This window comes from Venturia canescens, chromosome 10 (assembly GCF_019457755.1).
Source record: "Venturia canescens isolate UGA chromosome 10, ASM1945775v1, whole genome shotgun sequence".
Classification (NCBI taxonomy): Eukaryota; Metazoa; Arthropoda; class Insecta; order Hymenoptera; family Ichneumonidae; genus Venturia; species Venturia canescens.
The window spans coordinates 7,716,884-7,739,562 of NC_057430.1; the positions used below are offsets into that span (position 1 = coordinate 7,716,884).

General features: G+C 35.3%; 3 protein-coding genes across 6 annotated transcripts in view; 1 reads left to right on the plus strand and 2 right to left on the minus strand.

Annotated features, from left to right (window-relative positions):
* roq (roquin) lies at positions 1–12,008 on the minus strand. 4 transcript variants are annotated; one of them, XM_043430104.1, is made up of 14 exons: positions 11,856–12,008; positions 11,144–11,306; positions 10,775–10,979; positions 10,231–10,449; positions 9,042–9,551; positions 8,308–8,727; positions 7,113–7,378; positions 6,878–6,985; positions 6,388–6,590; positions 6,168–6,286; positions 5,915–6,059; positions 5,745–5,814; positions 5,086–5,277; positions 1–3,715 (listed from the first exon to the last, which is right to left on the minus strand). In XM_043430104.1, the coding sequence occupies exons 2-14, from the start codon at positions 11,303–11,305 to the stop codon at positions 3,596–3,598; spliced, it is 2,739 nt and encodes a 912-aa protein (XP_043286039.1). In that variant the 5' UTR covers position 11,306; positions 11,856–12,008; the 3' UTR covers positions 1–3,595. The 4 variants fall into 4 exon arrangements, with proteins under 4 accessions (XP_043286039.1, XP_043286042.1, XP_043286038.1 ...); XM_043430107.1 differs by having other exon boundaries at positions 11,889–12,001; XM_043430103.1 differs by having other exon boundaries at positions 11,841–11,979.
* On the plus strand, positions 11,903–21,554 carry LOC122416944 (zinc finger protein 853-like). The gene is made up of 4 exons (XM_043430109.1): positions 11,903–11,963; positions 12,634–13,162; positions 14,003–14,389; positions 15,700–21,554. The coding sequence occupies exons 2-4, from the start codon at positions 13,022–13,024 to the stop codon at positions 17,398–17,400; spliced, it is 2,229 nt and encodes a 742-aa protein (XP_043286044.1). The 5' UTR covers positions 11,903–11,963; positions 12,634–13,021; the 3' UTR covers positions 17,401–21,554.
* Positions 21,469–22,679, minus strand: part of LOC122416946 (cytochrome b-c1 complex subunit 1, mitochondrial-like) — a 6,674-nt gene continuing 5,463 nt past the window's right edge. Inside the window, exons 7-9 of the mRNA XM_043430114.1 lie at positions 22,278–22,420; positions 21,941–22,144; positions 21,469–21,741 (exon numbers count right to left, since the gene is read on the minus strand). Coding sequence (XP_043286049.1) covers positions 21,601–21,741; positions 21,941–22,144; positions 22,278–22,420 — 488 coding nt within the window. The 3' untranslated portion in view covers positions 21,469–21,600. The remainder of the gene's footprint in view (positions 21,742–21,940; positions 22,145–22,277; positions 22,421–22,679) is intronic.

The following is a 22,679-nucleotide window of genomic DNA, read 5'->3' on the forward strand; positions in this document are numbered from 1 at the left end:
TTGTGTAGAATTGTTATATTGAGTATATAAATATATTACACCTTGTTTCACAGTACACTTGTTGCAAAATACATAGAATTTCATTTCGAGAAAAAAACATTATGTATATATATATATATATATATACGCACATATACATATATATAATATCGTCAAAACTTGAAGCACGAGATCTCCACCTTCGCAATGTTTTGTATGTAGAACGAATGTGTATGTTTGCGATGCTTAATATCGTTTACAATTTTAGGCATGAATTTTTGTGCGCATCTTATGAATTGCGTTCAACTAAACGAGTAATTTCATTGAATAATTCCGATTTAAGGATCGTCCATGTCAGAGGGGTAACCAGAAAACTTATTTGAATCTTTGTATTTAAATGTCAACGCAGTATCGAATGAAATTTTTCATTAATTCACGAATTTTCTCTTTTTTTTTCTCTCGAGGCTTTAGTGATTTTGCGAAGTAGGCACATCGATAGAAACAGTTATACAAAAAGCTATATTTACATACATTAAAGATGACTCGAGAATAGGAGCGATTACGATGATTTTATTTTTTCGTTCGCATTCTCAAATATCGACCTTCCATATATTTTTCATTATTTTTTTATCTCACGGAATATATGTTTGTCAACAGATTTGTGAGCTATTGAAAGTCCAAGTGTACTGGCTATTTATTCATTATATACGGATATGTATATAATTACAATTTTTCATATATTTTGGTTTTCATAGTTATTTTTAATTCTCATTTATCTTTATCTTTCATGGTAAATATGTTCAAACAAAGAACTTCAATCATTGAGATTGTATGTGTATTTCCATAACGACATGTTTAACATGCAATTAATCTGAAGCTACGAACAGAGTTTTGTTGCGCTTGTTTGTTTCCCCCTTACTTACTCACTTACACAGCCCTTCGTCCCTCTTTCGCAAGTTCGTTTCTATTATCATCCTCTTTCATGCGTTTTCGCCTGAAATTTTATTTTAGATTTTTCTTTTCATGTATTTATTTTCTAACAAACCGTACCCTCTCCCTCGTGTATAGGCCGAAGAACCTTTTTCTTTTTCTTTTTTACATGGCCTCAGCGACAATAATGCGAGTCCACACTCCAATAGAGACTCCAGCGCGAGGGACACGATATAAATAAATAACTCGACCAATCAATATCCATAACGCAATTAATAATATTTAAAACACAATAAGAATAATAATTATTACTCGTACGTGATTCCTCTGCATTGAAAAAAATTCGTTGAAATTGAAAAAGGGAGAGAGACAGATAACGAATTTTGCGAATATATATTTTTTATCTAACAGCAAATTTGATGAGGTTCAAATTCATTTTGTTTTTTATTTATTTATTTATATTTTTGAGAGAAAGAGAAAGAGAGTTTACACCACATTGAAAATAACGTAACGAATAATTTAAATTGCACCGTTTTGAGATTGAGCATGACGAGCCAATCGAGACGAAAAAATAATCAATTTTTCCCAATGACTTTTACAAATTTCTTCCAATTGGGTTCTGTCTTACAGTAGCTTTAAAATTTACAAAAATAATTTTTTCTCCAGAAACTTATTCCGCCTCGGGACGCGAAATACGTTCGAGAAAATTAAAATTGAACTTTTAAAAGCTGAATGCAAATTAGTATTTTCGTCACTCTTTTCAGGTTTCCACTTTCCTTATTTTTTTACAATTATTATTATTTCATTACTACTTCGGTATTTACGATGAATTCACTGAATTCGGCATTAGTAAAACCGTTTTTTTTTAATCTCGACTCATCTATAACTGCATATGTATTTATTTATATCCAATTAGGTAAGTCGTGAATGTAAGATAATCCAGTTTTAACATTCAAGAGTAAAGATTACGCAATTAACATGGACCATTTTTATACATCAATTACATTAGTATTACAATTATCTATAAATAGATATATATGCATTATAGTTGTTGATTCGTTTTGAAATTTTTATGCACGAAAACAAGATCCATTCTCAGAGTTATCAAAAAATAATATTTCATACCCTGAAGAAATTTCATACTCCGTGTCGAAAAATCGTTCATTTTTGTTTTGTTCTTTTTTGCCTCCTTGTAAAAGTCTACACATCGTCAATTCCAATAAAACTGGAATTCAGTTATTTTCTGATTTCATATATAATCATGTGTGTGTGTGTGTGTGTGTGTTTGCGCGCGCGCGCGCGCGTGTGTGTGTACATATATATTATTTTCATAAAAATAGAGAAGCAAAACCCAGAGGCAACTGCAATACATTTATTATCAATATTTTTTTTGCATTGTACCACTAAACGACAGCAAAGTACCAAAACCAAACCAAATTTTTTCACAATTTTTCCATTAATTTTTTTTTCTATTTTTAGTGGGTTATTTTATGGGTATCCACTATTTTGTTTTTATTCTCGAGATGAAGAATTATTCAATGTACGACAATTTTCAATGAATAAGTGTGATAGAATTGAAAATTCCCATGAAAATTCGTGTTTTTTGGTTTCATCTAAGACTTTCACATTCATGATAGTTAGCAGTCTTGAATATTTAGAATTATATATTCTGCGGTTTGAATAAAATTCAGGAGAGATGCATGCTCTGTCGGATGTGGTTTTTTTTTGTTCTTTTTGAGGAGAAATAATTCAATATAAACCAATTTATCGTAAAGTTTGATGGAACTTATTGATTACCCGCTAAGCTAAATTTTTGGGATTTAAGTAACGCATTAGTCCCAAATTCTGAATGCAAGGATATGCGAATTTACGATTTGCCTCGGACTTTCCTTTCCCCTCGATGTGCAAATATACAAATAAATATCATCTACGCTCGTCATGTTTATAAAACACTGACCATCGATTCTCTGTTAAATTTTAACAAATTTGCATCAACATTTCTGCTTCTTCCTGTTCGATCGGTATTTTTCTTTTTGTTCGCGGATTTTTTTTTTCAGTGAAAAACAGAAAAAATTGATAAAACAAAGATAAGCAATGAAAAATGTTAATTTAAATAAAACTGAAGAAGAAAGAAGATTGGCTGTCGATCGCGAGAATCGTCAGGAAGTGAATTTGAGCTATTAGCGCGAAGATCAACAACCTTTATATAATAAAGTTACAACAAATTCGACGATTCGAAGAATTTCGATTAATCATAAAAACAAAATATCTCCTCCTCGAATTGAAAAAATCGCGAATTTTAGTTTAAAGGGAAAAACTGGACATTGCACCGACAACAGTATTGGGCGAAGAATGGAGTAGATAAAAATAGTAGTTTACATATCACATTGTGTTCGTAACCGTGAGAGGAAATTTCGCATAAAAATGGCCTCTAACGTCTAAGTACTATTAAATCTGGGGTTGAAGAAGCAACGCGGTCCGCGAAAACAGTTCCCCTTTCCTCTTTTTTCCTGGTCTCCGGACACCCGAGAATTTTATATTTTTTGCAACGGTTTGTGAAAAAGTTGCATTTATCGTTCTCGTCGTGAATTCAGGAGTCCAAATTTTGACGTTTTAAAGCAAACCCATATCTCGACTGCGGTGAATCGAGACGCGCAAGTTTTACCGTTCATTGATCCGGAGACTATCATTTCTTCGTGGTATCTTCCTCATTCGACCAACGCTTTTCTTGCTCCTGTAGCTCGAAGTCCCAACGAAGCTCCAATTCTCGCATGTCGTTCGCTATGCCAGCTTCATAAGTGTCTTCCTGGAGTTTCGAAATACGTCGATGATAGATCATGCAATAATTATGAAAAAGTAAGCATTAGTAGAATCATGTTTTAATGCGATGAAAGACAGAAAAACTGTCTTTCACTCGATGACTGATGTACGAGCTGGTGCATGGCTGAGCAGTCCTTACCCGAGGCTATTGACGAAGCCATAAACCAACTACAAATTCTATTGATTATGTATTGATTATGTATGTGTGCAAAAGAAATATTGAACTAATTCTGGGGGTGGGGATCAAATGTTGGAATGACTAAAATTTCGAACAGCTAAAATTTCGAGTTTATAAACTTCGAATGATAATATGGAGAGAGATAGATTCGACTAGAGTTTTGAATGCCGAAAATAAATAAAGCAGAAACTGCAAGGTTCGAAGTACGTTTACATCGAAAATAGAATGTAACAATCGCCCCCATAGGACGATGACTAAAATATCGATTTTACGAAAATTCGACTATAACTCTTTCGATTCATAAATTACTACGGTCAGCGATACTGTGAAAATTCACAATTTTGAAAATATAATAACGAAAGACCAAATATAACTGAGGTTGAAATACTGAAACACCAAAAAGTCGAACAGTCAAAATAGCGAAACATTAGAAAGTCGATCAATCAAAATAAAGAAATGCAGTGGAGCTCCAAATACACGCATCTCACTCACTCACTTACTCAGACCGGTGATCTCCAATTTTAAACATCGCCATTTTGACTTTCGCCTTTTCGAGCTATCCCTATTCTGCATATCTAAGTTTTATAGGCTCGAAAAATTCACTTTCGATTTTTTGCTACTCTATATTCTGGTCTGTCTGTAAAACAATTACTCCCCATTTTGAATTCGAAAATATGAACTTTTGACATTCGGATGGTCTGTTAAAATTGCATTCGAAATGAAAACTATTGAAATATATATTTTCGGGTAAATACGAATTCAAAGAAGAAATTTTTGATTAAACACGCAATCTACTGAATAGTCAATCGGGAATAAGAATTTCGAATTACTTATTTTTCTCCAAACTGATATCACAATTTTAAAAATTTCGAAATATCGACCGTTCTACAATTCAGTTATTCGACATATTGAACCCCACCCAAGACACAATTCGTCAAAAAAGCGATTCAATATCTCATTTCGTTATTTAAAAATTCAAATTTCCATCCGAGATAGAGGAAGGTTGCTTCTATTCGAAACGACCGTTTGTTTTTTGAAATCGCCTTTAGTTCCTTGTTTACAAGCAATAGTTTGAAAAGTAGGTCAACCAGCCCCTGTCTCTCCAACTCTGGAGGGACGGTTTGCAGGAACAGAAAAAAGCATTACAAGTATTATAATTTTTTCAAATCCATACTCACTTCTTCGCTTTTGTAGTCTTTGTTCATGCTGCTAGACATTAAATTATTAGGGGTTTGTTGAATCCAGGATACTCCGCCGTAAGGACTCCAATTACGAACGTCCTTTTCTTTTTCTCTAATGCCCGACTCAATCATTTGTAATTCTTGAGCTAATCTCTCGCCCTCGGTCAATGCTGCACCTTGAGTTGCCAGCTAATCAATGATCAATAAAATGTAAATATTTTTGTCATTCTTCTTTTATACCGGACGCATAAAATGTATTTATATTTAACTGAAAAATATAAATTCAACGACATATCGATAAAAACAGTAATAAATCTATGAAATTTCAAAAATGCAACACTTTACTTCGATTTTATAGAATTTTAAAAAATTCTGAATAGATAATGAAACTAGCAGAGTAATGAAAATCTCATACTGATCATCTATTCATGTCTGGTAAACGAAATATCTACATTCGTGAAATTATTATTCTCAAACCATGATGACAAAATCAAATCAATTTATAATCAATAATCAATAATCAATAAACCTGATCCGGTATTCGATATGTCTGATGCTGAAATAACAATATACATACGATTTTGATACATTCATACTAAATCAGCTCATATTTTTAAAATAAGAAATATTCGAAAAATTTATGCATCGAGTTTCACCTTAAGATCGTTGATTTTTTTCTCCAAATGTTTAAGCTGTTGCTTGACTTTTTGCGACTCGAGGATCAAGCTGCAACAAATTGTTAATGTTGAAATGAAATGATAGCAATAATAACAATATTTCATTGTAAATTGAATTAGCAATTATTGAAATTAAAAAGTTTAATTACTCCTTGGACATGCATTCTTGTCGAGCAAGTTGAACATGCGGGGACGTTTCTGAGATATTGCAATGGCCCAGTGCTATATAAGCGTCTCCAATTCCATGGTTCGGGACAGTTTGAACTTCGCCATTGGCATTTATAGTTGCAAATGCTGAAAGTAAATGTAACATTTTGATATTCATCGAAGATACAAATGTTAATCAGTGTAGATTTTGAGGGCGATAGGATTTCAAACAATTTGGGTATTTCTATTACTCACGTTGGTGTCCGTAGTACCATGGAGCGATAGGACTTGATGTCGGAATTGGTCTCAACGTTTGAAGCGACGGAGCCATTGCGTCGCCATAAATTGCTGATCCTTGAATTCCGTTATTTGGCCTGATGTGAAACGAAAAATCGCAGTTTTCAATTTTACTAACTAATGTTATTAACGCATAATTGTTACGTAGATTTTTGAAACAGAAAAATTTTATCATTACCTCATTAACGTTTTGGACACTCTGGATATAGGTCCATATTTACTGGCCGGTGGGGCTTCGAAAGGAACAAATTCGTCGTCAAAGAGCATTGCGTCCGAACGACGATAATTCGTTCCATAATTTATGTGACTTCCTTGCGCCATTTGTGGATTGTTGGTCCAAATTGAATAGTTTGGATTTTGATTGCTTTGAATATCGTAATTCTACAGAATGCACAAACAAATTGTTCATTGCTTCTTAAATTATATTATTATAGTTTATGCAAATAAATTAAAGTTAACCATGCAAATCCGTTATGGAAGTCAGTAGGCTGGCAATTCGACAGTAACGAAGTGTTTGTTTTTCATTAATTTTTTAATAATTGAATATTTTTCTAAAGCACTGATAGTTTTACTAGTTTTCAATTAAATTAATATTAATATTTTAACATTTGATCTAGTTCATGTCAGTGATAATATCACTAGTAATTTTTTTTCCAATTTTCGAATACCATTTTCATCTGCTGAGGCGAAGGTTTTCCTACAATGTTCTCCAGCTGAGCTATTATTTCCATTCTCCTCTGAAGCAACAACGCGAGAGTTTTTGCAACTGTTCTCTGCTGCAAAAAAAAAAAGAAGCAAATACATCAACTTAGGAGTTCTCTCTACTTTTTGATAAAGCCGGTCTATTTATCAATGAGTATTTTATACATTCTTTTTTGACCAATCGAAATTCAGTGCAACTACCTTTTTGCCATTATTTGGCAATCCATTTTTGGCGACGGGAGGGATTTGAGAGGGGTCCCATACATGGAGATTTGGATTGGCAAAATCCAACGGTCCCCCGCCATGCATAATATAATGGGAGCATTGGAGATCCACGTTCTTCGGCGGTATTCCATGCCCGAGCGTTTGTGACGATGGTAGTGCGTAATTCGTCATCGATTCGACTAAATTCTCGTTGTTCACGTTTGGATGTTGTGATTGCTCGATCTTTCCAGTTGGAATAAAAACTGCAAACCAAAGAACGCTATGAATAAACTAATTAAAAATGACAAAATAAAATAACTTAATTTCCTGTCACGATAAATCGCACAATCATAGTATGGACGTATATTTATTTTTTTAAATAAAGTACTTCAAGAATTATTTTCATATACTTGAGAAATAATTGCTGGTCGCGTAAGAGAAACCATTTACGATAGTGCATGTAATCCAGATTAATTGAGATTAAAGTTCTGACGCTAGCATGCAATAGCGAAAAAATAATAATTTATTGTAATCTCTTTTTCTTGTGAAAATTTTCAGAATTGTTTTTGTGGTATCAGTGTGTTTTGCAGTCAGTTTGCAGGATTGATTTAGACAGATTTTTTTTTTTTTTTTTTTTAATAGATTATTTCGTTCTTTCAACTGCCAAGAGGCTCGAGATAACGTTAAATATGTTTATATTCATATCAGAGTAAAATACAACATTTACGGTTTTCATCTAATTTACTGAAAATTGTCGGGTAATACTCCTGTGCATGATTTTTTAGACCTTCGTATATTTTAGTCAAATGAATTTTGTCAAACAACGAAAATTTCTTGTAGCATTAGCATTTGAATATGCAATAGTTAATTAACATAGTTTGATGTGCTTCGATAATGGTTATTTTTTGGTTAGTTTTTCATTCCGTGATAAAAATATTTTTAAACAGATTTACAGTAGCAAAAAATGCTCGTCACAACGCCTTCGTTCAAACAATAGGATTAAAAATAAATCGTACTTTCAATTAAATGAAATGATTTTCCATGAAACGATTAATTGTATGACTAACGTTTGATTTTGAGACTTCAGAAATGAACTCAGCCTTTTTGAGTATACAGCATTGCGAATGTTTACTCAGTTGGCTTAAAATATAAGTACTTTATTCAACAGAAATAAATTCATACAAATACATACTTTCGCGTTGATTATTGTCGTGTCTCTTTCCACTCGAATAGTTGATGTCTTCGCAGTGTTTGAATCCCTTGGAGCTCGGAGGAACAACAACGATCGATTTTTCATTTTTTGTTTCAGGATTCAAAGGCATGGGAAACTGAGGGGGTCTCAAGTTCAATTTCCTACTTTTCGATCTGTATTTATCAAGTTCGAGGTCGCTGTGGGCGAAGGTGCAATTGGTCGCTCTCGGACACGAGCCTCGTAGCGCCAAGTCACGACACATGCTAACTTTGTATTTCGGTTGACCCGGTCCCGCGGCATGAACGCCTTCCTGGCATTTCCTGTTTCCATGCTGTTGAATGTACTCCACAAGTGCAGTTACGACTGTTTTCACAGCCTCTAATGCGATTCGACAATCTTGCCAGGACGGTGGCTCCGTTTCTAAATATTGAGTGGAAAAAACAAGCGGATTCTTTAAATAAAAAATTAATACTTTTAGCCTCGAATTATTTTGCCCTCCCATATTAAATTCGTCTAGCTCTACTTCAATTTCAATATTATTATATATTGTTTCTTCCCCAATGAGTGCCAATTCTTAAAATAATATTCGCCATCTTCGCCATTTTTTCGTTAAACCCGATTTATGGACACAATTCGAGAACACAAAATGTCAAACGAAACGTTATTAATCTTTTGTCAATTTCTATCCAATCATCAAACACGTTGGAATTTTTTGAATTGATTTGAATGAATACCTGGACTGGGATCAATAGCGGCGAGTAATTCAAGTTGCGGTCTTAAGCTGCTTAGTTGCCCAGGGTCGGGTGTACGTTGCAGAGCGATGACGAGTTCCTGAACGCTTTGAGCGAAAGACTGGGGTGTTTGAAGTTTATCAATGATGCTTTGCATGTGCGACTTGTGGCCAGTATCACCGTACAAAAGAGCGGACCATTGATCAGGAGCGATTCGTAGACCAGCTTCAGTTGCAATTTGAACGATTTGAGCATCATGCTCTCGTCTTAACGCTTCGTACGTTCGAAATTCTTCTTTCAATTGCATCAACGATGAATCCCCCTCACGTTTCGAAACTTTGAAACAGCTCGCTCTATACAACAATTGAACAACGTGACCGATGCTCGTTTTCGAGGCCTGGGTAAAGTGAGGCTCCAAACGTTGCACAACGAACATTACAAGCACTTTCCTCGACAACGCCGAACCGTCTTCCAACGCTAGTAAGACGAGTCTCAGAACTTCCTCTTGCATTGCTAAGGCATAAATATTTGTTTCATTATTTGCGTGATTTTTTTTTCCCTATCAATCCTTCAATTTTTTTAAAATGATGTTGATGCAGCTCATTCGCTATAATTCTTGAAGCATTGCCAAACGACAATTATACTACTGTTAATTGTTTACAAGCTTCTTATATTTCAATTTTTCACTTTCGAATAGCTAAATAAAAATGGTACTACAAAATATTAAGAATGTCTCATCGTTGATACGCGGTTTCTGGTCGATATTATTGAATTTCGTTTTTTGTCTCGGATCTGACATCGTTCGGACATCAATTTTGTTTAGGAAATTATCGTTACGAACCATTTTCCCAAGTTGTTTGCTGTACTAATAAAATCGTTAGAGAAACCAAACTATGATCGTTGCATTGCTGTTACAATCTATTTGTGCCTCTAGTGGAATTTATATTTTTTTTTTAAAACATTCCTCCGCTCGCAGTTCATAGCTGATCGAAAAAATGTTCGATTAGTAAGTGAAAATATATCATAAACTCATGTATTTAAAGTAATTTTTTTCTTTCAATTTGATTTTGTATGTATTTATTATCTTTCTCATGGGTGAAATTGATATTGGCATCAATGATATTTTGTAGATTAAATGTTATGAATATTCATAAGTCGTTCAGATTTTTAAATATTCTGATGATTTCGTCACCTGGTCCGAGGAATTGACAGCCTCGTGCACGAACAGCAGCCCACAAATTAGCACTCAGTTGTTGAGGATTTTGATGCTGAAGTATCAATTCGGTAACTGAACGTTCGCCCAAACTTCGAGCTGCTCGTACAGCACGAGCACGACCTTCGGTTTCAACCAGTTGACATCCTATCAAAGTGACTAACTTTCGTTGCATCGGTCGTGACACCAAACTCAATCCTATGATTCAATTCGAAATTTAAATAAATCATTCATTCAAACCACTATGAAGATATCGCATTTTTCAACAATAAAGAATAAAAGTGCCTGAGAAACTTCTGGATCAACCGGATAGACATTTTTTGTCATCAATATCATACATTTTGAAAAGCATTTCAGATGTTCAGTGATTTTCAAAAACCATGGTGAAGAAACATGTAATCACTCGTACAATATTCGTAACAGTTTTGGTTTTTCCTGATCGACTCACATTCACACTCGCGTCAATATGAAATTCGATGTACGTCCAAAGTTCGAAGTTTGAACAATCTGATTTTTTTTTTACCTGTGCCATTGGTGGGAGCTGCCTGACATGGCTTAAGATACAGGGCAAGTTCTTCAATGCAATGCTTAGCCGCCAAATAATCTGCTTGATCCTCGCTGGGCAAGAGTTTCTGATAATTTCCAACATTTTTTGACACCGTATGACCAACCAGTTGCAGCAGAGCTTCGTTCAATGGAAGCCGCTCAATTTCAGTATTAATTGCACTCTAAAAATAAATGTAAGAATTTAAAAAGGTCAAAAATTAACAGCTTCAAATTTATTATTTCAACGCGAGATAAACTTAAATGAACTTGTCACATTCATTTTTTGAGGACATTATAAAAGCCTACTTCTTCTTAACTCAACGATTGACTGTGAGATAAAACCTACCTGGTCGAATGGGCATTGTTTTCGGTGCAAATTTGCCAAGCAAGTGCAACATATTGTGTGACCACATCCTAGGGATATCGGCCCACGTACTGTGACATCAAAGTCGTGACAACAAATTGGACAAGAGAGAAATTCAGTCCACTGAGGTGCCTGAATCGGCATTCTGAAAAAATAAAAGATTTTCCAAAAGTATTATTGTTCAGACAACTTGATCATTTGATAGAAAAAGGCAAGTTATAGATTCATTTTGACATTATTATCCCTTAGCTGAGAGCATTCTATCATTGCCAGTTTTTGTATTAATATTAATACGAGGTAAAAAATTGATGTTTCATTGGAATATTTTCAAACTTTCTAAATAAGGACAATGACGTGTTATGAAAATTTCCAGTTCCATTCTCATTTCTTGGTGTATTATTGACAGGCAATTACCATGATGTTCAAAGTTTTGTTGAAATGGAATTCATCTACGAATTATTAGTGAGATCGAATGTTTTAAAATATGAAACTGAAAGAATGGGTTTTTTCATAGAAACGTTCATCCCAAATACGCAAATTCTGACGTCTGTTTCTTTCAATGTATTGACAGTGAAAAACACTTTTTTTTCTTCGAGAAAAACATTCGTACAAGGTGGAATTCGCATTAGTTTCATGCACACCAGATTTAAAACAGGGCGTGTATCTTCAAGAGACTCACTTGCCTTGGTATTACCTTCACAAAACATCACAACAATTAATAAATTACTTCGATTCGTGATTCTGCCATCAAATAGTGAACGGTATTGCGAACGACGTACATTCGGTTTCAATGAGTAATGAGGTAATTCCTCTTTCTCTCTCCCACATTCTTCTTCCCTCTTATTTTCTTTCTTTCTCTTTCTCTTTACCTTTTTTACGTCTAGAACTGCGAAAGTAGCACAGACCGGGAATCCGATGACATGTAAAAGTAGCTAGCTAGGGAAACTCTACTCCTCCTCCAGCGACTAAAAAGTCCCTATATTTCTACCGGAAGTGTAAAAGCCGCGTAAAATCAGTTCATAGACAAAATAGAATTAGTTATTATATTATTTTTTCTTTCACTCTCTAATAAGTTGAAATTTATAAAAAGAACTGAGACGATCATTAATGGCTAAATATTTTTTTCACCAAATTAAAAACATTAAAATTTTTTTGAGCGTGATGATCATATGTGTTATATATATATATATATATATTCTCAACACACGTGATCAGGCAGTGGTCTAAAATTTATTTCATCGTTCAAATTAAAAAAAAAATATATGATCTCTGTTTCAATCTCGATAATGTAAAATAAAACGGTTATGAATTTCATTTTTATTACAAATTCAAATTAGAAGGAAAGAGGAAAAACACCTGACTGCATGATCAAAACGCTGCCTGTTTGATCGATGGACCATGAATGCAAATGAAATTTCCTGATAACGTTTTTCTGTTAGACGCTCTAACCGAATGAACTAATTTCCAATTAGGATTGGTCGAATTTAGGGTGAAAGACGAGGAAGCAGCGAGCGTATTGTTCTGCGAAGGGAAGCCGGCCTCGGAAGAGGATCCCTTCTATAGTTTCCATATGTGCAGTATATTAGGATATACAAAATGGCCGAGTGTCCAACTTTTCCGTGAACGTCTTGTGCTGATGTCAACAAATGTCATCTGTCTTCAACGAATTTAAAACAGAATGTCGCGTATGAATGGAGTTGACTAAGCAGTGATACAAACGATGATTGAAGCGTGATCGTTTCTCGTAACGTTTTTTTCGCGCCTTTGAAGGAAAAAAATCGCTTTGTTGTTTTTTGTTTTTTTTTCTTTGGGCCGCCTGGCGTTTTGTCGCGCAAGATTTTCGGCGGGAATAACACGGCTATGTCAGGATATCGGCGAGTAAATTACTACGAGCTGTGTCGATTGTGCACCAACAGCGAAGGCAACAGAATTCATATATTTCGGGATGATGGACGTCGAAGACAACTTCAAACGAAAATTGAGTCGTATCTACCAATTCAGGTAATCGATCAGATTTCTCCGGAAAATATCATTTCTCTTCCGCACTCAAGTATTTCATAAATGTGCCGTAAGTTCAGATCACTCTCGTCAAATTTTCCATATTTTTTTTCCACTTGACAAAATACTCTAAAACACGTTTTCCTTTTTCCCTTTGTTATCCAGACCTAAACCTGTGAAATTCCTTGAAATACACCAGCTCCATCCGCATCTGTATCTTTCAACTCAAAAATAAGATTACCGCTTTTACTCCTGATCTCTTATCAACAACTGATTCAGCGACAAGCCAGTTTAGAAAAAAACTTCAATGATGCAACACACCGTCCTCAATAAATTCTTGCTCCATGATGTTACACGACCCCCTGGGGATCGCAAGTAAGAGCTCGGACTCTGCTAGTATTCATCCATATAATTCTTGCTCTCCATTTGTACACAGTGCGTCCATGAGATTTAGCCTTTTCAGTAAGAATTCTTCAATTTCATTTGAACCTGCATGTTTTAAAGAAATTTCTATAATCGTGTTAACGCTACGAATGTACACATTTTTTTGTTGTCTACCCATACATACTGGGACAGTGAGAACTTACTAGTTTGGGAATATTCTAGTTCCTGTAACAACTGGATATATTTATTATTCATTGTTTCAAATTGGAAGCTGAATAAAAATTGTCTTTTTAGTTTTTTGAGACTCTCAGAGCCAAGAGTATATGGAATTGATGATTCGTCAAATTTTGATATTTTATTAGGACGAGGGTTCTCATAATCCTAATATTTTGCAACAGTCCTCTATCGACTGAGATGTATAAAATGTTTTTTTTTTCTTTTTTTTTTGAATGTTTGAAGATTCATGAGGAAGATTCGTTGCCAAAAGTGGTGTGCCATGATTGTGTCAGGAAACTGGAGACATACATAGAGTTCAGAGAAACTGTTGTCAGTGCCGAAAGTATGCTGGAGTCATATTTTACCTCGCTGCGCTTTTCTGATGATTTTCTGAAAGAAGGAAAAGTTTATGTTAAAAGTACGGAAAAAGAGAGACCAACAACACCTCAAGATGATCCTCTGAAGTCCATAGAAAAATTACCCAGTAGCGGCGAAACACAGATTATCACTGCCGTACCTACGCAGACTCAGCATCAACAACCTGTTGTTGTTGGCAACGTCAATGCCTCAAACATTCAAATAATTAGTGGCGTACAGGCCAGGGTTCAGCAATATAAATGTGCCATGCAGGTTTGTATTTTTCAACTATTTAGCAGTTATTTATCCGGTACCTAGAGAGTTAGAAATAAAACTATTGAGACTGACATAGTGAGCTCAGTGAGTTTTACAACACCATCACAGTATAATCCATAAAGCTAACTTCCAAACAATCTTTGACCAAACAAAACTTTGAGATAAATTATTCTAAACTGTATCAAAATTGACAGGATTTCAAGAAGCTGTACAAACATTTGTCACATTGCTTTTTCTTTTATCAAATGTGGAAGAATCTTGTGAAAGTGCGTTTCAATCCTCACAAATCTCATATATACAGATGGAAAAAACCCTGGAACCCAAGAGGGTCCTTGTTGATTTATGAAACTGTTTTTATTCATTTTTCACAAACAAAGTATCCCTGAGGTCTTGGAAATTTAAGAGGTGACTTTGTAGATATTGATAATCTTGTTCAAATTTTTTTATCAATATCTGTTCATTCTTGAGCTAGACAAACTTTTTTGAGTTGGGGATAGAAAAAATCTATGGAAACAAGTTTGAAGCTTTTGGGTGGAGGCTGTATAGTATTTAAGTGTATTACAAATGTTTGCAATCATCACGATTTGCATTATCAAGGCAGCGATAATGACATAGGACAATGATCATGCAAGGCTTGAAACTACAACCTATTTATCAAGTTATTCATCAAGTAAACTTTTCAAAGAATATGCGTCAGTTAGATATTGTTGTACAATAATGTAATTACTGTAAAGATATTACAACTCATGGAATCTTAAAAATTCATTTCAATACCTTTCAGGAATGTTCAATATAGAGTTTAGAAATTCTAAAATAATTACGTTTGTTATCTAGTACTCATTTCCCATTTAGTACTCATGTCAAAGTTTTCTTTATATTGCTGGAATTTCAAAGTCATTGATCAACATTCTTGCAGTTTTCTTCCTCTTGCTTACCTTTGTAAATGACGATTTAGAAAAAAAATCGAAACTTACAATGAGTTAAGTAACCTAGCAAAGTTTTTTTAAAAATGACAGGAATTTTGATCGATTCGTTTAAAATGTGTTTTGATCGTAAAAATCGTAAAGTCGTAAGTCGTAAAAAATTTGCCCTGAAGATGCCTAGATACCCTAAAGGTTAAAACCACAAATAAGAATTTGATGAATCACAAGTGGTCGTGTACGATAGACGTGAGGTAATCGAAAATTTCACCAGTATTTGCTACCCTCGAGAGGATCCTTTACTTATTCAAATTGAGAAATAAGAAATCTGTCGAGCTGTCGAGTCAAGTTAGTGTTCAAATAAAGCCAATTTTTTCAAATACTTAGATGCAACCAGGAGGCGTAGCATCAGCTGTAGTAGAAGCAACAGCGGAGACACACTACAGCTACCAGCAACAGACGTCACAGCAAGTATCTCCGCAGGATAATTCAGCTCATGGTCAAACACGGTTGAATGATTCTCAGCAGCAGCAGCAGCAGCAGCAGCAACAGAGCCAAGGTCAAATGCATCAAGTGCAAAATCAAATTCAGAGCCAAAGTCAAATGAATCAGCAGATACAGAGTGCGAGGCAGGTCCCAACTCAGCAGGTGATTCAACAGTCGCAGATCGTTCAGCAGGGGAATCAAGGCACGGTTGTGAGTCAGCAAGGTCAGGCACAACAGCTGAACCAACAAATTCAGCAGCTGCACAGACAGCAACGAGAATTCGACAAGCAGCAGCGACAGCAATTACAACAAATCGAAAAGCAGCAGGTTCAGTTGACGCCCCAGGAACAACACCAGCAACAACAGCAGCATCAACAGCAGCAGGCTAATCAACAAATAATGCAGCACCAAAACAATAACGTTCTGCTGAAGAGCGAGGTCGTGACTGATCAAAGTCAACAAATAACACTGAAAGTCGAGGCCGAATCGCAAAACATAGGATCACCTTCGGAAACTGTGCAAACTTACACGACAGTTCAGGCGTCGCCAGAAGTATTTCTTAGTCTTGGCCTGACACCACAGGCGACCCAACGCGATGACGTCAAAGATTTTAAAGACTACATAAAAACGAATTCGTCCGAGGACGCGATAACGAGAAATTCGATAGGACAAATATCGGAATTTCTACGTATACGTTCATGTCCGGATCCTACCCCTCTCATCACCGTTAATCCAGCGGCTATCTGTCAAACGAGCAGAGGGGAGGTTTGCGCCGATTGTGGCAAAAGTTTCGAAACTTTGAACGAGCTTAACGGGCACCAATGCCCTTCGTCGCCGATGATCAGCGACGTTTCCGACATGAAAGAGGAGACGGCCCCCAGCAATGGGAACTGTTTCAGCTGCGACATTTGCGGCAAGCCGTTCAAACGAAAAGAACACTTGTTCCAACACCGTAAATTACATACCGGCGAACGTCCTTACGTCTGTACCACTTGCACCAAAGCTTTCAGCCGCAAAGAACATTTGGTCCGACATTCGGTCTCCCACACTGGCCAAAAGATGCACGAATGCGAAATGTGCGGTAAGAGCTTCTCCCGCAAGGACAATCTCCACAAACACCGAAAAACTCACGGGGTTTCCGGGCCCTATATCTGCGAGACCTGCGGAAAATCTTTCGTCGTTAAGCATTACTATCTCATGCACCTTACTACCCACGCACCTAGCATCATGGACGGGGCCGGAGTTCAGGATCCTCTGCCTTACAAATGCGATCTTTGCCATAAAGCTTTTTCCGTCAAACAATATTTGACAACTCACAAGTTGCGCCATAGATCGAAACCTAATTCGGCCAATTCAAACACCCAGCAACAGCAGCAGCAGCAGCAGCAACAACAACAGCAGCAACAACAACAACAACAACAGCAACAACAACAACAAGGGACAAATGCAACTGAAACCGCGGAAGCTCCGACTCCCGGAAACACTCAAACCAACATTGAATCTCCGGTCGTCGAGATACAAAGCGTGATCGAAAGAAACGATCAAAATCACGCCTCCTTTGAGAACAATCAGTACCACGGGAACGTGCAACAGTTTCAATGAGATAAGGGGAAGCGCGTCTATTATGTTCTCTTACCCAACGGCAACAATCACAAGATCGTCGTTGTATGAGAACCACGAAAAAGAATTCTTTTTTTGTTTTATTACGTTTTCACCTATTCATGGACGCGCTTATCACTGTGGGTGCAATTCTGTTTCTTTTTCTGTTTTCCACCCCCAATGGAAATCTTACCCCCCCCCCCCCCCCCCTCCCCTTTCAGTTTTGTACTTTGATACGAAACTTAATGGAAGCGCCGCGATTTACCTAGCGATCTGTCGACGTACCCGAATTTGCGTAGACCGTTTGAAAAAATGATGTCTGGGGGTAGAGATCATTTTGCAGAAAATGAGGAAAATACAGAAACTCGTGATCCACGTGTTCAATGTGGAATCGCTAGAGACTGAAAACATACAAAATATGATGTAAATATATTTTAAGAGAAGAGAAATTCAAAAAAAACGAAGTATTGTCTTGGCAAAATTCCAAGTCGTTTAAAAATGACGGAAAAATATCTAGCAAAAACCGAGCTTCAAATTGATGGAAAAAATGGTGGTGAAAACTTCGAGTCGGATTAAATTGCACACAAAGGAAAGAAGAAAGGAGAAAAATAACGTACTACTAGTTACTGTTATATTGCAGATAGAATATATGTAACGGGATCTCTGAGTCGCGTTATTGACTATTTTTTCAAAAAATTCCACTAGAAAAATATTTTATATCATTACTCGAGTATCGTTAATTTTTTCCTTTTCGTCGACGTTTTGTTCTAATTTTCAAATCTGCGAACGCTACGTTCGTTGAATATTGAAAGAAAATATTTTCTTTTTTGTTAAAGTAGTTCGGCCGTTCTATGACTAGTCAAGTAAGCAACTACTTTATGTTGATTAAATTGAAGTCTAAATTATTAATAAAATTAATAAACAATTACATTGTGAATATTTTTATCACAAGAATGGAATAAAATGCTTTAAAAGTATCATAAAAGATAAAATTTATGCTTAAACTTGGCTAAATAATGATTGAGCCCGACACTTTAAATACACGTAGCCTAGAGAACATTTTTTTTGTGTGAAAGAAAGTTTATATCTGTGTAATGGCATCGAAAAAAAAATTGGTCAATTTGTTACAAAAAGCGAAACTTCTAGACGAATCAAAGCACGCGAGCCAGTCTCAAAAATAAATTTGGTGAAATTTCCGCGATTTCCGACTTTGCCCAAAGTTCAATCAGCTATTACCAGCAGTCCAACGTAATGACTGACATCCGCTCTTGACACGTCAAAAACTTAAGTTTTTTCATGTTTTTTTTTCTTAAAAACCCGGTAAGGTAATGCTTTTTTTTAAAAAAAACGGAATCTGTGATTTTTCTTCACGACAGAAACTTTTTCGGAGCTCGAATACCGTACAACTTTTTCACAATTAATATATATAATATTATTGTGAGTTCTCCCGTAAGGTATCATGTTAAGAACTCAAAATTGTGAATGAAATGATTCAAAATTTGGCCCCGGAACTGTGCTTACCGTTATCAGGGGACCTTAAACTTTCATTTATCGCAAAAAAGTGGACCTCCACCGTACTTTTACGAACGGCCGAACTACTTTAAGAGCCACGGAATTGAAGCATCGCTGTTCTATTTTTCCGTTTGATTTCAAATCTAACGTCAATATTTTTAGAATCTTTTTCTATCTACCGAAAAGTTTTCTCCATTCGTATTCGATTTGGAAGATGCAAAACGATAAAATTGTCGAGAAATTCAAATGAAAAATTCTCGAACAATTGGTCGTCGGTATAAACGAGTTTGATTATTATTCGATTGAATAATCGTGTAATTGTAAAGCATATTTTATTTTATTTTTTCAAGGTAAAAAATCTTGCTAATATTTGGTTTAAAATAACCAGATTTCGTCAAGAATCATAACAATTGATCGATGAGAAAGACATCGAAAAAAATCTACTGTAAATAGGCGACTGACACAAAAGAAAAACAGATTGGTCATAATGTGAAGCCTGTTGAACGGATACAACATTATTTTATGTGTAACAAAGAATTTTTATCGCAAATGAAATCTTCACACGTAAAGAATGAAGTTTCTTCGAAAATTTATTTTCGTTTCATTGTAGCATCGGTACAATGTTCCAAAACTGGTACAGTACGAAACGTTAAATTCACGTACGATTCATTTGAGAGTCAATTGGCCAATTCCGTGGCTCTCTGATAAAAAAAATAAAAATAAAAGTATCAAAAAGAAAAACAGGATAATGTCCAAAAACAATTATTGTGCTAGATTCGTAAACCTTTTATCGATATAATTCTTACATTTAAACGTACATGTGTGTATATAAATGTATAATGAATAGAAAGAATACGGGAGAGAAGAAATAGCGTGTGAAGAATGTGAGAAGGAGAGAAGTAGAAATTTTGAGACCAAAGAATATATTGTGTATAAATTCTATGTGTAATAATTGCAACTTAAGTCAACCTAGATATTTGGTGTAAGTGCGGGAATATTCAAGACTTTATACACACAGAAAACATACGGGGCATTCCACGTCAAATCAGCGACTTCAAAACTTTTGGTTTTGAGCATCCTTGGATGCCGATCGTAAATCGTTTATTTTGTAGTGCCTCTTTAACCCAAAAGGATTGCAACAACGATCTCGCCAGATCAGAACTGTCCCATCGATAGTTTCCATCTCATCAATGGTTTATGACTACTTTCTCTATTAAACTTTTTGAACTGCTATTCGACACTTCGCTTGTAGTCAAATAGGATCTATAATTCAAAATGGTATTGCACGTACGAAACATCACTTTTGGTTGAATGTCCAGGCCTAAAACTAAGATTTTATTGGTGAATTTTTTTTTCAAAATTACGAAAAAAAATATAACCAAATGAGATCCCATAACGCAACTAGTCTTAAAAATCGTTGGATTAGTTGAAGTTTTTTTGAGAATTTTTTGAAAAAAATTGAAACTGTCTTATTGCCTGAAATTAATGGTTTTTTGCTTAAAACTGCGACAAATTGATTAAAAACTACACCAATGATTTTTTTTTTAATATCTTCGAAAAGAACACTCAACTTTAAAAAAAAAAGTTCAATTCGGCCCATTTTTCGGAAAGTTATAGGGAAAAGAAAAAAAATCTCTATTTTTTTCCAAAAATCATAACTTATTATCCAATCGACTAAAAATTATAGAAAAAATCAAGAGAGCTCCTTTCAATGGTTATAACAACCTGAAAAATTTTGAACCAAATCAAAAATCCAAAAGTTATGAAGTGGCTGATTTGACGTGGAATGCCCCATACATAACATGTGTATTTATGCATAAACAGAAATGCGTACATATTGATTGAGGTATATGGAATATTTCACATTATTGTGACATTCCTAAATTATGGTTCCTCTATTCGAAGGATTTTTTGATGTATCACTCCTGAAGAAAGAAAGCAAATGTATTTTCGGATTTTTCGATTTTCGTAGTTCTCTGGAGTTTGACTTTTTGCTTGGCAGAGAATGAAACAATTTTCTTTCTATGGTAAACTTTTGTTTTAAGACAAGTGAGGAAAAGAGAGTTTGTTGTACCAGACTCTCATATCCGAAGGTTGGCATTTTTAATTCATTGCTGATGCTCATTTGGAGATAAGTTGATAGAATGTTTCAAAAATTCTTGTCAAGTCGACTCGCGCCATTTTGCGAAAAAAATCCGTTCACTTAAAATTTGCGCTCAACAATTTTGCACATGCACCCATAGTTTTAGAAAAAATTCATTTTTTTCGAGACTCAATAACTGTGTAAACCTGCTGTGAATGAAAAAGTGGAAAATTCACTTTAATATGAAAATCGATGAAAAGGCCACATAGAAAAATCCTAAAATACGTGCCCGTTTCTTATGTGAAAAAATGTTGTCAAAAATCCTCATGAATCAAGAGAGGTCTGGGATTTGGAATGCAACAGTTTTGTAAAATGTCCCATATATTTATATGCCCCATATATAAATATATAAATAGAGAATTTAGAGTGCCATTTTGACCAAAACCGATGCATTTAAACAATAAGATTATTCAAAATATTATTCTCGATCATTTATTCAATGGCATCGCGATCATCTATCACTATCGACGAATGAATATCAATAAAACTGAATTAATAATAACGCTGGTTATAGTTATAATTATTTTGGTTATAAGCGCGGCGACAATTCAATAACGTATCCGATACATGGACGATCGAATATGATTGTAATCCAAGAGATTTTCCACTGGACCAACCGCCACGACCACCGGGCATTGATCATATATGTATTTGTTCGCAACTTCTCGTAACTTATCGGCAGTTACGCTCTGAAATAGAAAAATTGAATAAGCAATGGTTTTATTTGAGCGATACATTTTTTTGAATGCTGCTCGAAGATCAACTTAATTTTTCGTTCGTCGAAAAATTGCTTTCAAAACGTACGTTAAGTTTTTCCTTTATCATTTTTTTTTCTCAATGAGATCCGGTAATTTTTAACTTTAATTCGAATAAAACTCGAAAACTGACCTCGTATCTCGCTATTCTGTGATTGAAAGGTTCGTAACATCCACGGCGATAGAGACAAATTGCAATATCGTAGAAACGATCGACGGAATCGTTGACTCTGACAAGTTCACGCATTCTGCACTGATTCACTGCACGAGCGACTTCGCGACTCGTTATTTCCATACACAGCCGCATCCACTCGTTCTGCACCATCCACATCATGTCCTAAAATTTTGACAAAAGTCCCAGCTACATGGATCATGATTTGGTCATTTAGCTATTTTTTTTATGGAAACCATCGAAAACGCAGAGTTAACCAAATTATTTATAAATTCAATTTATTATTCGACGATGTTACTTCTAATTGCATTTTTCCACAGGAGAAAAAGCAGCCCCAGAGTCCAGTATTCGCCCATCCAATGTTGAAAGATTTATACATGTGACACATGTCAGTTCCGAAAGCGCATTCCGCAAGACGCGGCGAATTATTTTTACCGCCTCCTAAAATGAGGTTTTCATTTTTTATAATCCTCCATCTTCTCAGCTCGAAATTCATGCTATATATGCTTATTAAGATGATGCATCAGTCGGTAATCACAACAGTGAGTGCGAGAGAGATAGCTGCAAATTTTGAAAAGGAAATTTTTCCACATCGTTCGTCTGATCGAAAAAATAAAAATGTCATCGGATTTTTGCGATCGTGCTGCGTACGATGACATTTTTATTATTTTAATCAGACGAACGATGTCAAAGAGTTTCA